This window comes from Lissotriton vulgaris, chromosome 4_1, assembly GCF_964263255.1.
Source record: "Lissotriton vulgaris chromosome 4_1, aLisVul1.2, whole genome shotgun sequence".
Taxonomy (NCBI): Eukaryota; Metazoa; Chordata; class Amphibia; order Caudata; family Salamandridae; genus Lissotriton; species Lissotriton vulgaris.
Window position 1 is genome coordinate 770,494,180 of NC_141691.1, and position 16,470 is coordinate 770,510,649.

At 47.2% G+C, this 16,470-nt stretch overlaps 1 protein-coding gene across 4 annotated transcripts in view; it reads right to left on the minus strand.

The window, feature by feature from the left end:
* The window catches only part of KDM1B (lysine demethylase 1B), a 725,553-nt gene that overhangs the window by 361,371 nt on the left and 347,712 nt on the right, over positions 1 to 16,470 (minus strand). For all 4 annotated transcript variants that reach the window (XM_086965107.1, XM_086965106.1, XM_086965105.1 and 1 more), the window contains one exon: positions 12,730 to 12,867. In XM_086965107.1, the coding sequence (XP_086821233.1) occupies positions 12,730 to 12,867 (138 nt within the window). The remainder of the gene's footprint in view (positions 1 to 12,729; positions 12,868 to 16,470) is intronic.

Sequence of the window (16,470 nt, forward strand, 5' to 3'; positions counted from 1 at the left end):
ACTACGGGTGAGCTGTGCGGATGACGGAACCGTTCCGTCATGACTCCGCCCGCGCAAGGCGGAGTCAGCATGGGCGGGGAATTCCGCCCGCACGGAAGGGGTTAAGGTGCCTGCCTTTTAATACTTGTTCTAAACAGCTGCTGGAATAACATACAAATAGCATAAGCAAACGTTTTATGGACTTGCCTCTTGTTAGTCTCCATATCTGCATGTCCAGCTCACACATTAGGAAAGTAAACCAGGATGAGCTGCAGCAAGCTACTGACACCTGCGCTTTTTAGTTTATTTTTTAGGTATTCTGTTGTGTGCCTATGCAGTGCGGTTCCCGTCAAGGATGAGAAATTTGAGGTGGGTTAGTATTGACGACGTTTGGTCACATTTTATAGTGCCTGGGCTTGTTCTGCATGCTGCGTGGAGCTATGGTGGGAAATGGCTTGCACATAGACTGTTATTTTAAAGTTTGGATAGACTGCAGCAGTCTCCTCTGGTGGGGTGCACTTCTAGCAAAGTGCTGGAGAGGGTCCTCCTGTAAGGCAAATTCTATTACTGGAAGCTCTGAGATAATGACAAAATGAAGGGGTGGGTCTTTTTAAATGTGTGGATGGGATGGCAGACAGAATAAGAATTTGTGGAAGGTGGCATTCGGATTAGCTACCCCATGGTTCGCTGGAATGGCGGGGAGGACTGCTATTGCAGACTGGGGAAAGGGACCCCCTCAACTTGAAGAACTGCAGCCTGGATGAGGGCCCTCCCACCATTCTGCAGGGGTGCCATCAGCATCATCACCCTACGGAGCACCACCAAAGTGCACGATCAGCCGCTCAATTAAAGTAACACAAAAAAATAGCACAGATCTGATGTGCTACTTGACAACAGTGCTACATTACCCTGAACTTTACATTCACCTGTCATTTCAAATAACTGCTTCAGCGTCTAGAAACAGGAGACAGGCAGCGGCACAGAATAAAAAAATTAATTAAAAAAAACGCGATCGTAGCAAATGTGTGGCGGGACCGGTCACCCATTTCCAAAAAATAAAAAGTAGACCAGAAAGAATGCATGAAAATGGCCACTGCGTATATTTAATAATAGTTGACTGTTGCTCTCGAGGAGGGCTAAACACCGGAAGAGGCATGATGCATGTTCTTGACAAATGAGGAGTCCGAAAAATGGAGCAGCAATTGTGTCAGCAAATGGGAAGCCTATGGGCGGGCTGTAAGCCCATCGAGTAGACACAGAATGTCACTGCACCTCACCAGGGCCTGAGGCAATTGTGGGAGTGAAGCCACAAAGGAGACTGTGGCCCCAGGGTGCCCTTTCCAAGAGTGTACTGCTGTTTCACCGCCAGCCAGGACCGCAGTGCTATCGCCATTTTGTGAGGTTGGGCACGCAGCGTTTCAGGCCTCATTCCAACGGGGTCAGATTCACTGCTTCGGGGACAGCATTACCAGACAGCCAGTGCAAGGGCCCCCCACACCCCATGTCGGGCCAATTTGCACAGGAAGGCAACAGGATACCCCTGGATGGTGGTGTACAGCCGAGAGCATCTCAGCTCTCATCCTATTCCATCAGCATCAGGCCATGCTCCCTCGCATAGATAATAGTTCATAGTCTGCACAAACAACACGGAGACATACACAGAGTATTGTGACATTACCAATCTGCTATTTCTGTACATATGAAAATATGTCACAAGTAAACTGGATGATAAGTGAGTGAAGAACACAATGACACAGCAGCACATGTGCTGTGCAAGCAGCCAATGCAGCACAGTTGCATACAATGATGCATCACCATGCAGAGCACATTTGTCCTAGCATCAGAAATATACATGACATATCTATATATCAGATATATGATATCATAATACGGAGAACTAACCGTACACAGAGTAGAACTCAGCCCACTCCAAAGTGAGACTAAAATTGCATTACCTGAGCAAACACCGACCAGCAGATGTATATACATATAAATTTATATATGCACATTTAAAGATACTCATGACAGCATACAAACAATACTCCTAATAGAGTATATACCATAAGGGTACCACTCTTGAGAATGAACTCTTCTCCAGAGCAAACCAAACTGTAAGACCTGCAACAGGACTCAAATAAAAAATGCAACACAAATGAAACCATGGAAACTGTCATCAACAGATTCTGGCACCTCTGCAGCTAGCAGAATGACCAAGAAACCCACTTATCGTGGAACACAACTTCTGTAATCCCAACTGCCCGGGATTAAAAATACCAGGTATCAAATAAACCTCTGCACTAAGCAAAGCACCATCAAGGACGTACCAGATGAAACATATCATAACTCAGTCAAGTAGATACCCCTCTACACAAGACAGAAAACCAAACTCAAGCTTACAAACGTCACTCAAATGGACTTATCAGATCTACCAGCTTTGATGCGTTTTAAAACCAAATCCGCCTTTTCACTGAATAAATGGGAATCAAACTCCATATCTTTTAGGACCTCTTGCACAAGTTCCAAAAACCCAGAGAGATTATGCCATGCATGCCTGCCTACGCAGCGCAACTGACTGAGCCATAGCTCTACCCCCAGAATCAGTGGTGAATCTCGAAGAAGCTGTAGCAGCTTGAATCACCAGCTCTTTTGTAGTGGGATGTCGCAGATAACAATGAGGGTTCCCAGGAGTAGGTTGATGCCTATGGCCCACAGCCTAGTCAGCTTGAGCTCCCGTCACAGGTTTTTCCCAAGCTTCTAATAAGAGGTCAAATAGAGACTCCCTAAAAGGGAGCGCAGGCTCCACTCCAGTCTCGCCTTGATGAAGAATATTCACCAAAGGTTCTGTGGAAAACCCCACTGAGGGAAACGGGCAATCCAACACCACAGCTGCCCTTTTCAATATTTCAGCCAAAGAAGAACTTTACTCCAATGCCATATCGGGTGGAGAAAATAATTCTCAAACTGGAGAGGACTCTAATCCACTAACTCCCCCCCACCCATCCCCCCTATTTCAGTCAGCCAATTTTCCTCCTCAGGAGGTTGGACACCATTATACAAAGGTTTTTGGCCCTCAATATTCACTCCTTCAGTTACTGAACAGTGTATTCCCGTAGGAAAAACAGACAAGGAATGAATAACGCAAAAAAAAACAATAATTGGACAAAATGCAGAATGCCAAACAATGACATACATTCACCCCAGTACAGAGATCTGGGCCTAAATCCATCGTTTTTTGCTTACCATGCCATTCCAGTTTGAACCCAGCCATATGCAAATCAGTCTTGACCCTGTGCCCAATGGGAACAGTCCAGCCCGAACTGCTAAGTGCCGGTGCGCAAAAGTTCTATGGGCAAAATGTCCACATCCAGTCTTGCGCCTGAGGAGGATTCTAAAGTAAGGAATCTGTGACTGGATGTCTCCATCAGATATATGTTGCACTGACTGCAGTACAGTTTATTTCTGTAATGACCTACCTAAGTGATTTAAGGAATAGGTGGGGAAAGTGGATACCTTTACAGAGCAAGTAGATTTCTGTAACATTTTAACCCTTGGTCAAGTAGAGGTTTCAAAATGTCGACACCCCTATATATGGTACATGCATGGAGGATGCATGTACATGAATGTGCTTAGCTGGTTACATCCAAGGACAGTGAGCACATCTTTGTGGTTCTTGGTCCATTGAAATCCATTTGTTTGGTCTTCAACATGGTGGCTGGGGTTTTGTAATGTGTGCCCAGATCAATGTTGTATCTGGGGGCATGAACACTATTCATTCCCTTTCTTCCAGCTACGGAGATAGACGGTTTTGTTGGTAGCAAAGCAAGTCTCTATAGTCTTTGATCTATCTGCAACACCTCTTTCAGAATGTCAGCCACTCTCACTCTTACTGCTGTGATCTGTGATCCAGAAGATGAGAATATGCTGTCCAGGGCCAATTCCTCCAGGGTCAGCTCAAACTAGCCCTGGAGGGAGGCCAGTGTGGTACAAACCTGGCATAACCTAATCATACTGTGCCCATGCCCCTCCTTTATGGAGAGGTCCTCTATCCTTGAAGGATGCAGAGGCTTTGATTTGTCAGGCTTCACCATAAACATTGGGTCTCCTGACCAAGACTTGGTTTAAAGGACTGAGCTGCACACCACTGTAGCACAGAATAGCATGCCGGGGGACAGTCTTGCGGTAATGCCTGATTTTTAGGTAAGGAATATACCTGAACTAGGATCCTGATAAAAGTGCTGTTGTGACTGACCATTGAGGAGAGAGCCTGCCCAAACGCATCAGCCAGGATCATATTAGACATCCTGCGTAACGAACACATCTCTGGTCACCTGAAAGACCTCCACTGGCTACCCGTCAATAAGAGGATCACTTTCCGACTGCTAACCCACGCACACAAATCACTCTACGACATCGGACCAGAATGCCTCAACTCACGACTGTCTTTCTACACCCCTTCCCGCCAACTACGTTCTTCCAGCCAAGCCCTCGCCACTGTACCTCGCATCAACAAGACATCCATGGGAGGCAGATCCTTCTCATACCTGGCTGCTAAAACATGGAACTCACTCCCCACTTACCTTCGCCTTACCCAGAACCACCTAGCATTCAGAAAGCAACTTAAAACGTGGATATTTGACAAGTAATCCTCTTCCCCTCCCTAAGCGCCTTGAGACCCTCTGGGTATGTAGTGCGCTATATAAATTCTTTGACTTGACTTGACTTGACTTGACTGACATTCATATCTGTGCATAGATCGCCGCCTAGTGTTGGGTCCGGGTGATTGCACATTGTTGTCCTGGAAGAGTCTTCGAAGTATCACGAGATAGGTGGCTCCTCCCCTGGACTACAGTGCGCATGGGCATCGACTCCATCCTCAGATTGTTTTTAGCCATTGTGGCCAAGAAGGAGTGAAACTCAGTGAATGATGACCATGCTAGAAGTATATATGAATTCTGCAGCTGCTACAGGCGCCGGGGAGGAGGGAGGGAGATATGAATGTCAGCAGCCCTACATGCCAAGAACAAATGCATACTGGTAAGTAGCATATTCGGTTCGAGGCATGTGGGCTGCTGAATTCATATCTGTGCATAGAATACATAGCAGTCCCTCCATTAGCGGCGGCCGCCCGTGCCAGCTGCAGCAGTTTGGAAAAGTGTTTTGAGAACAGCCTGCCCTACAGCTGCTTGCTGTTTGGAGTGCACATCAACAACGTAGTAATGCTTTGTAAATGTGTGTGTGGTAGACCATGTGGCTGCTCTACATATGTCTTCCAAAGGAATGTTTCCAAGGAATGCCATAGAGGCCCCCAACTTTCTGGTGGAGTGGGCTCTTGGTGGAATGGTAAGGGTACGTTTTGCTTTCAGATAGCAGATTTGGATACATTTAACGATACACCTAGCAATACCCGCCTTGGAAATAGGGTTACCTTTGTAGTGTGGTGCAAAGGCGACAAAGAGTTGCTTACTTTTCCTGAAATCCTTGGTCCTATCGATGTAATACATAAGGACCCTGTTGACGTCAAGGGTGTGGTGCATCCGCTCCGCCAATGACTCGGGGTTTTGAAAGAAAACAGGTAACTCAATAGTTTGGTTGATATGGAAGTGAGACACAACCTTGGGAAGAAATTTAGGGTTAGTGCGAAGCACTACCCTGTTGGAGTGAATTTGAATAAAGGGCTCTTGGATAGTAAGGGCTTGTAATTCACTAACCCTCCGTAGCGATGTAATTGCTATGAGGAAAGCCACTTTCCACGTTAAGAACTGAATCTCGCAGGAATGCAGTGGTTCAAAGGGAGGACCCATCAGCCTGGTGAGGAACACATTGAGGTTCCACTCCGGAGCTGGTGGTGTCCGCGGAGGAATGACTCGTTTGAGTCCTTCCAGAAAAGCCTTAATGGCAGGCACCCTGAAGAGGGAGAGGTGCTGCCTATTCTGGAGATAAGCGGCCATTGCAGATAGATGAATGCGAATGGAAGCATATGCCAGATTACATTTGTACAGATGGAAAAGGTAACACATGATATTTTGAATAGAAGCATCTAGCGGGTTAATGTTGTGGTCTGCACAATAAATTACAAACCGCTTCCATTTTGCCGCATAGCATGCTCTGGTGGTGGGCTTCCTTGCCTCCCGAATGATGTTCATACAGTCAGAAGGCAAGTGCAGGTAGCCAAACTCTAGGACTTCAGGAGCCAGATCGCCAGGTTGAGCTGTTGCGGATCTGGATGCTGAATGTCGCCATGGCTCTGCGTCAGAAGGCTGGGTGTGAGACGTAGCCTCTGATGCGGTACCACGGACAGTTCCAGAAACGTGGTGTACCATGGTTGGCGAGCCCACGTTGGAGCAAACAGGATGAGAGTCATCGAGTGCTGCCTGAGCTTGCGTGCCACCAGCGGTATCAGAGGTGCTGGGGGAAAAGCGTACGCAAATTTGCCTGACCAGTTCATCCATATTGCATTGCCCAGCGACTGTGGGTGTGGGAACCTGGCGGCGAAGCTTTGGCATTTTGCGTTCTCCCTTGTGGCGAAGAGGTCGATCTCTGGATGACCCCACCAGAGGAAGTACGGTTGGAGAACTGATGGATGTATCTCCCACTCGTGCATTTGGTGGCTGTGCCTGCTGAGCAGGTCCTCCATCTGATTGTCCTTCCCGGGAGGTGCTCTGCCATGAGGAAGATGTTCCTCTGAATGGCCCACTTCCACATGCTCTGAGCCAGATGAGACAACTGCGGAGAGTGTGTCCCTCCCTGCTTTTGAATGTAGTACATTGCCGTCATGTTGTCCGTCCGGATCAACACAACCTTGTTGCACAGATGTACTTTGAAGGCTTTCAGTGCCATGAAGATCGCCATCAGTTCCAGAACATTGATGTGCATCTTCCTGTGCTGTTGCGTCCATAGTCCCTGCACAGTGTAATGGAGTACACACGCTCCCCATCCCTGGAGAGAAGCGTCCGTCAGGATAATCTGTGGCACAGGCTCCCTGGAATGGTCGGCCCTTGCAAAGGTTGCGTGGATTCCACCAATGCAAAGAGTTGTATGCCCGACCGCTCATCAACACTAGGTCTTTCAACTGCCCGTGAGCCTGAGTCCACTGACGTGCTAAGCACTCCTGAAGCGGGCGCATATGTAGTCTCGCGTGCGGGACAATGGAAATGCAGGAGGCCATCATGCCTATCAACTGCATGAACACTCTTGCTGGAAGTGAGTGTTGAGGCCTGAATTTTTGGATCAGCGATTGAATGCCGCTGACTCTCACTGAATTTGGCTGTGCTGTGGCCGCCAGAGTGTTTATGGTCGCACCCAGATACTGCCGTATGTGGGCGGGCTGGATGTGGGATTTTGGGTAATTCAGTGAGAATCCCAGATCGTGCAGGAGGTGAATGGTGTGGGACATGTGGGCGTCACACTGCTGGGCTGACTTCGCTTGGATGAGCCAGTCGTCCAGATAGGGGTAGACGTGGATGTTTCGTCTCCTGAGATGTGCCGCCACTGTCGCCAGGCACTTTGTGAACACCCTGGGTGCCGTGGTGACACCGAAAGGCAAAACCTTGAATTGGTAGTGCTGGTTTTGGATGGTGAACCTGAGGTATTTCCTGTGTGAAGGGTGCATTGGAATGTGAAAGTACGCATCCTTTAAGTCTAAAGTTGCGAGAAAATCTCCTTGCCGGAGCAACGGGAGCACTTGCTGCAGGGTTAGCATATGGAAGTGCTCCAACAGGATGTAGAAGTTGAGTGGCCGGAGGTCCAGGATGGGTCTGAGGGACCCGTCCTTCTTTGGTATCAGGAAGTACAGGGAGTAGACCCCTGTGCCTCTCTCTTGCATAGGCACAAACTCTATTGCCCCTTTTCGCAGCATGACTGTGACCTCCTGCTGCAATAAGTGCAAATGCTCGTCCGACATAGGAAGGTGTTTTGGGGGCAGGTTGGGTGGAGTGGACGTTAACTCCAGACAATAACCGTATTGGATAAGTTTTCTGACCCACCTGTCCGTGGTGATGGACTTCCAGACGGGCAGGAACTGCTGGAGTCTCCCCCCGACCGGTGTTGTGTGGTCGGGGGGCAGTGACAAGGAGTCACTGTTTGCTGGTGGTAGAGGACCTGGAGCTGCTGTTGCCACGTCCTCTGCCCTTGGCGCTGTTGCCGCGATATCCACCGCGACTCTTGTTGGCATAAGTAGTCTGGGTGTGGCCCTTGTAGTATTGGGGGGATTGGGAAAGCGACCCCTTGAGACGCCTCTAGTGTTGGAGCGACGAAAGGACCCACCCCGAAACTGCTGGGACTGCAAGGCACCCATGGATTTTGCAGTGTCAGTGTCCTTTTTCATTTATTCTAGGGTGGTGTCAACCTCTGGTCCAAACAGGTGATCTGGGTTAACCGTTTGGTTCAGAATGGTGGTTTGGATGTCTGGCTTAAATCCAGAGATTCTCAGCCAGGCATGTCTCCGAAGCATAACGCAGGTGTTGATAGCTCTGGCAGCGGTGTTGGCTGCGTCCAGAGCGCACTTAATGGATGCGTTGGAGATTAGCTTCCCCTCTTGAATTAGCATCTCAGCCCCTTCTTTGTATTGATCAGGCAGGTGTTGCAACAGGGTCTCTAGTGTATCGTAGTGCGCCCTGTCATAGCGCGCTAGAAGCGCCTGTGTGTTAGAGATGCGCCATATGTTGGCTGCCTGTGCTGCCACCCTCTTCCCCGAAGCCTCAAAGACCTTGGATTCTTTGTCTGGGGGAGGAGCATCACCCGTAGTCTGAGAATTGGCCCTCTTCCGGGCTTTCGAGACAACAAGGGAGTCCAGAGGCAACTGTCCTTTAATGTAGGTAGGATCTGTAGGTGCTGCCTTGTATTTGTTGTCAATCCTAGGGTTCATCACCCTCGCCCTGGTAGGTTCCTTAAAGACCTCAGCAGCATGCTTTAAAACACCTTTTAGAATAGGCAGAGTTTTCACAGTCTTTTCCGATACTGAAAAAGTGTCAAAGAGGAAATCCACATCCACAGGGTCAGCATGCAGCTGGACATTGTGATTGTTAGCAGCCCGTTCAATGAGGGCATTGAAAGCAGCAGAGTCTTCAGTAGGTGAAGTCTTAGCAGAAAAGAGTTGAGGGTCTTGTCCTGAATGAGGATCCCCAGGGTCACGACCAGCTGACCAGGGCTCATTTGTATCTTCAGGGTCTGTGTAGACTGGATAACTGTATTCAGCCTCCTCATCACCCTCACCAGCGTCCACATCGGAGTAAGTGGGCGATACATCATGAGTCTGTGGTGAAAGGGGTTCCACCAAGACAGGAGAGCAAGCAGAGTCTTTCTTCTTGAGAGGGATCTTGTAAGACTCCGGTTGGGGTTCAGGGGTGATTTTCCGCTTCAGAAGGGAAAGCCTGCCCGTCTCGGCGTCGATGAAGTGCTCTTGAAGTTCATCCTCCGAAGGTTGTCGAGGCCGCGGGCCGTGGACCACCGACGACGCCGAGGATTCCTTCTCGGGCACGCCGGCCCCTGGCTTAGGAGCGAAAGCCTTAACCGGTTTCTCCACAGGCTTCGCAGGCGGATGGTCCTTCGGCTCGACCGCCGCGGTGCCGTCCCTGATGCGCTGCAGGGAGTCTGTGACCTTTCTGGTGAATGCGGCGGATGGACGTGCTGGTTCAGTGGAGTCCTTCGAGGACGCTTTTGGAGTCGAGTCCTTCGAGGTCACCTTCGGAGTCGACTCTCGGGGCGCAGCACCCTTGGCCTTGTCGTGTGGACGCGGAGCAGCGAGGCCCTTCGGGTCATCGGGTAGCTTCTTCGGGTCACCAAGAGTTTTCTTCGGGTCGTCGACAGCCCTCTTCGGGTCGACAAGGCCCTTGCCGGCGTCGACGCGCCAGAATCGACCACCTTCACCTTAGTCTTTGGCGCGGTAGACTTAGTCTCGGCGCCCTTGACTTGGCCTTTCGGCTCGACAGCCATCTTCGGCTTCTTCGGCGCCGAGGCCTCAGAAGTTTTCGATCCGACTAATGCGATGCGCACTGTCGGTTTCGATACTTGCACCTGCGCAGTAACTGGCGTCGAGACCGTAGGTTTCACTTTCGGTTTCGTTTTGACCGGGAGTGGCTCGGTAACAATGTCTGTGGCCGGGCCCGAAGGCGGGGCCGTGGAACCCATATCGAGGTCTTGGGTAAGGCCCGAAGGCGATCCCTCGACCTGGGCCTTATAGATAGGCACGGCCCCAGAGTCAGTTTGAGGGAGCTCCTCGTCCGAGCTATCCTCCATGGCCCCGAGGGCACCGTCGTCGTCTCCTACCTCCTCGACGACTTCTTCGCTGTCGAACACCTCAGCATCAGCGTCGTAGTCTTCTCCGACGTCCGACGCAGGTTCGATTCCGAAACGTCCTGGATATATTCTTCCTCGACATCCCCAGCATCGAAAATGTCGGTAGGCGCCGGAGCAGATTGCTGGGCCTCCAGGATCGCAGCTTGTCGGAGCTTGAGTGTCTTCTTGGACCTGAATCTCGAACAGGCCATACACTTGGCCTCATCGTGGTCCGGCGACAGACACTTGTTGCACACCGGGTGGACGTCGATGTGTGGGTACTTCGAGTTACGGACCGGACATCTCTCTAATGGACTCGGTCCATGATGGATGGTCGATAAGTCAGGGGCGTCGACTAGGCCTTCCGCGCCGAGAGCACGCGGAAGTACAGAAACCGGCTCGGAGCCGAGCTAGAAGAAGTGAAGCCGAACGCAAGACAATACCGACATATAGACTAAAGACCTTTTGGTCTTAAGAAAGTTTTTCTATCGATTCCGACAAGAGGGAATTAAAGACATCCGAACCCAATGGCGGAAAAAAACAATCCGAGGATGGAGTCGATGCCCATGCGCACTGTAGTCCAGGGGAGGAGCCACGTATCTCGTGATACTTCGAAGACTCTTCCAGGACAACAATGTGCAATAATCCGGACCCAACACTAGGCGGCGATCTATGCACAGATATGAATTCAGCAGCCCACATGCCTCGAACGCTGAACTGCATCCTTTAAAAGGAGGGTCTGCCTGTCAGCCATGTTCAGAGCCCAGGTGACTGTCAGGGTCTGTAGGAGTGCACAGCCATCTAACTACATCATCTACTGATGCACATTGCCACCTTGTCCCAGGGGACGAATCATGGCCTGATGTAGTAGTGAATGTGATCCGAATTTGTCAGTGAATCCTCCAGTGCAATGAAGAGACTGTGAGCCTACAGTACCCGCCTTCAGTGTTCTTTTGGATTACCTAAACTTCATCCGATATAGGGTTTTAGAGAGACAGCTATAAGACATTGTCCCAAGTCCCCATCAGTTCACTGCATCTTTGTAGTAGTTCCAGAGATACTGGCATGTCAACCTTCAGTCCCTACCCCACAAAGTACACTGTCTCCAGATTTGTCCTTCTTAGCTTTGGTGATTATTGCTAGTATCAGCAAAGACATGGGCATCCGTACCACTAGAATTTCTTATATCTTTTGTGCAAACTTGTAAGCATTTCAGAGTAATGGCACCAGAACTAGCTACTGTTCCCAGTAGTTTGGTCGGTGGCTAATTGTACACTGGTAGGCTGTGCCTCAACATAAGCACTGTATTATGATGTGGTAATCCAGAAGAGATCACTTTGCTCTTACGACTTGGGAGGCTACTTCGCTTATCTGGGAGTAGGTCCTTGGGCAATTCTTTTCAACAGGAGGGTTATGTGTCAACATTCCGGCACCAACTCATTAAACCAAAATCACAGCAAAGTAAATGGAAAGACACATTTCTCCTTTGAAATATAGCAGCAGAGACCTTGGCATTTACAAGCGAATGTTTTACAAAAGCGAGAATTGAGCTTCTATTTGCAGTCAGGCAACACTGAGGGATAGGCATGTGAACACTCCGAAATTCTGAAACTGCAAATACATTTACACATCCGGCCTAAGGGAACAACAACAGGCCACTGATACCACAATAACATAACTGTAGCCCTTAGGGTACAATCAATCTAATTGTGTTCGAGACCATCTCTCTAGGTGTCCAATTATTTTTTATGTGAAGGAGAGGCAGAAACCGGATATTAAAAATCACTCCCTTGAAACACATTACAACAGCATTGGCTATTCCAGGATGTGGAGTTATCCCAGAATAATCAGAAATGGGTCCACTAAGGAATGGGCAATAAGATTATAAAATGTGTTACACCACCCACATCAATATTTACGAGTTATTCAGAAATTCATCACCTTTTTTCATGGGCCTTTCTCACCAGGTTTGACATGGAGAGAATGTCCTCGGAATAACCCTGGTAATTTCACCTAAGGTAATCTTGCATGTTCAATCATTTCAATTAGGACAGAAACTCATATTTCTGTCCAAATTGGTATTTAAAAGCAACTTGTAATGGAGGCGCTTGAGTAGCATGGTAGCACGCATTTAGTAAATGGCCAAGCCTCCTTACCTTGTGTAGTTGTGAACTCTCACAAGTATCCTTATTAGTAAAGATTCTGTTTCTATTTTGAACAATAACAAAGGTCGGCAAGAGTGCTGGGAAGAGGAGAGAGCATGAGATGAACAAAGTAACTTTATCATAGTTCTTTCTCCTGTTCCCAATCTTTGGCTAGATTCCACAAGAGAAGATGACAAAATGCCAGAGGGGGAAAAGGCAGCAGCATCAAGCGTTAGACGACTTTCTCCGGGACAATAAGACATTGATGATTGAACGCTGGATGCATAAGGAATTATTTCACGTAAATTAGTGTTCAATTTGCAAAGAGACCCACTTGCTCACACATTAGTGTTATTGGGTTGTTGATGCAGCCATTGACAATCTGAGCTCCTTTCCCCACTGTGACTTCATTGAAAGAGTGGTCATCCCACACTCTCCCGCCAACTCTGTCCTTAGCTTCAAGAATCATCACCTACCGAGACAAGAAATCAAAAGAAACATACAGCAAATTATTTACCAAATCTATGCAAAGAAAATAATCTAACATTGTATCTTTCAGATTAAAAAGGCAGATGAAAACAAGAAAAAATTAGGCTTGCTACATGCCAAATGCTATCCTTTTAACAAGCAGAGAATGTGTTCACGTGCATGACTGCTGGGGCCATATAAGAATGAAATAAAGGAAAAGCAACGTCGGCTGAGTGTGTCAGGGGATTCTAACTAGTCAGATGTATGCCTTTGTCATGACAAGAAACAACTATGCCTAAATCTGAAAGGGAAACTGTATTTAGGTGCCTTGTTAAAAGCACGGGAAAACTGAAAAAAGCAGGAACATCCATGTTTTTTCCTATCTGATCTTTGTGGCAGTTTTATAGTTTAAATTCTTTCTTTCAGGCCACCAGTTCAGAAATTATAATTTTGTTTTTGATGTATGTACTGTAGCATATCCGCCTTGGATAATGGAACAACTGACCCTTTTTGGAAAGATAAGATGAGGAAAAGTTCTAAGCGACATCCTTAAAATTCTAGTATAGCTTATGAGAAAGAGGAACCCTCTGGGCACTTATGGACTATGAGGCTTTAAAGGAACGAATAAAGCCACAATGGTAAACTAGATAGAATAGTTGGTGGACAGAGGACAAGACAGGGGAAGGATAGTGTTAGAAATGGGGTCTCTGGTTGGCAGAGGTTTGCACCCTGTCCAAGTAGAGCCAACACTCTAGGGAGGGCAAGTCAGAGACACCCTAAATTAACGAGTGCTCATCCTCTGTTGGCTTGGCAATAAGCAGTCAGGCTTAACTTAGGAGGCAATGTGTAAAGTATTAGTGCAACACTTAAATTACAGTAACTTGATGACAACACCAAACAAAAACTCCACACATGTTTAGAAAAAGAGGGAATATTTATCTGAGTAGAACAAGATCAACACAACAAAATTCCAATAGGGAGAATTAATATATACATTTTTAAAGATTGAATGTGAAAACAGTGCTTAGAAGTCACTAGTGGCCAAAAGGTTACTTGAGGTCGCGGGGCTGGCTACAGGACCCAGATACGTCCTACTGATGAAATACCTCAGATGAAGCTTTTGTCTGGGTCAGGAGCCTACTGCATTGTCGTTGAGCTGCATAGAGTTCCCACGTTGTCCTCGAACTCCATTAAAGGGAATGTAATGCATCGTCGAGCCACTCAGGCTATGGATCCATTGTCGTCGAGCAGTCTATGCATCAGGCGATGTGACGGAAATTCTCACGCATTTGAGTCTATGCATTGGTTTTTTTTAGAAATCAGCTGCAGAACTCGCTACTGAGGTCCAGGATTGGAGGGGTACCTCAGGCAAGGGCAGGACTAACAGATGCCCAGCAGCACCAACAGGATTGCAGGAAGTCTTTTGAGTCCCTGAGACTTCAGAAAACAGGAGGCAAGCCAGCAAGCCCTTCAAGTCACTCAGGGTTAAATTGAGATGTATTCAGCCCTTGTACACCGCAGGGCAGAGATCAGCAGCCAGTAGGGCAGTTCAGCAAAGCAGAGAAGCAGTTCTTCAGAACAGTCAGTCACATCAAAGTGGCAAACCTAACAGTACAGCAGTCTTTACTCCAGCAGAGCTCTTCCCAGGTCCAGTAGTGTACTCCTTTAGTAGGGTAAGAGTTCTAGTACTTATATGTAAACCTATTATGTGTAAAGGGTCTGAGGAAAGTTTATAGACCAGCCTAGGTTATAATCCCCAATACTAAAGTGTACTACAAGAAAACCTAGGGGTCTTGGCTAAGAGGAAAGAATCATCCTCTTACTTGGGGGTAAGAATATCTATCTAGTCTATCGAATACCAAGCACACTTGCTATAAAGTAAAGTTAAGCATTCAACCAATGAACACAGACCAACAGTGATTGTGGGTGAAACCGATAAATTCATATTGGATTATCATCAAAGTCTTGTTGTGATCAATACTATCATCTGGTCATCCCTTGTGGATGGTGTGTCTCTAGATCATTGAGACTTTTCTACCATACCCACGGTCGAAGTTGGGTTCGAACCCACAATCACTCAGAGACCATGTAGACACTGATGTATGATGTGAACAAGTGCAGTGCAACAACCCAAAAAGTGTTAGAGTGGTGAATTTAAAATAGGATAGAGGACAACAAGAGAAACTTTAATGAGGATTGGCCTCTTCCTAATTAAAACCAGGAACAGTGCATATAAAGACAGTTTTAAACAAATAACTGCATAGTGGCCAACATATTTCAGCCTTCAGGGCAAGACCCAAGGCTTTCTTCAGGGCCTCTGTTCTTCAATTAATTATTGCTACTGCATGTGTAACGAGGAATGTGATTTTCCTACAAAGAATAGTGATAAAATAATACAAAAAGGATATATGTGACCGGAACTGATTGCTCTTTTCTCCGTGTCAATCCAAAACTATTTCACACCTAAAAAATCAAAACACCATATGAGGATAACTGTATAACAAAGGGAATGCTGAATTCCAAAATTAGGTAGAAAATTGCTCATCACTCACCCGGATAGACCGGAGATCGGATCTCACCTCTCCTGGACCAGGCTCAGGGATTAGGAGGCCTCGCTCTAAAGGTATGAAGAAAAAAGTGGCTAAGCATAAACCCGGGGACTTTCAGTGCTGCCCCTGCTAGTCTGCTAACTAACCACCAAATGATGTCCTCACAACCTTGAGTTACCCATTTGACCTCTCACTGGTGAATTTAGGCTCACCCAAGGGTGAAAAAACCAAAGCTGCTATTTATACAAAGAAGTAAAAAAGTTTAAGAAAGACATGGGCATAAACTCCAACTTTTCTTTACTTTGTTTACAACACATTTTAGTTTACTGTTTATTTAAGAGATGTAAAGTTAAAGATCTTAAAAACACTACTTGATTTAGATTCTCCAAGAAAGGGGAACCCAAAAACAGACCCATGCGCTGATAAAATACAGGGAGAAACATGGCCTACCTGTCCGTCGTTGCCTCTGTCGGATCCTGAGTCAGGGGGAGGCAACGACTGGACACCTGTTAGAGCTTTAAACAGTGACTCTACAGATGTGTAATCCAATCGAAACTTAACATTCAGTTGACCAATGTCTAATGCATAACCATGTAAAACACCAATGGCCGGTTTTCAGGAATATATGCAAATAAGAGTACTAGGTCTGGACCAATGGGCTGTTTGTAGAAAAAACGTCAAAGTATTGCTACGAGCGTAATCTCGCGATACTACATGAACTACTCGGTGACATCATTCATTTCCGTCCTGTAGTTCTATCGCTAAAAAACCAAAAAGCCAAATATTATCCTTTGTAGCATAATGACAGTAGGAGAGCTCAACTTACGTGGAACACGCTCCCCTTAAAGCGAACTCCGCTCGCTCTAAACCGTGACATACGAAGAAACTCGCGTTTTATGGTACGCGCGTCCCGTATCTCTAAGAACTACCAGATGACGTCAGAGCATGTCTTTCTGTAGTTCACAACTAGGAGCCAGGCTGTTAGTATGTGGAACTCTCTGGTGTCAGTGAACTAAGAGACCTACTCCTCTCTTTTATTGTTTGTACAACGGAAAAGT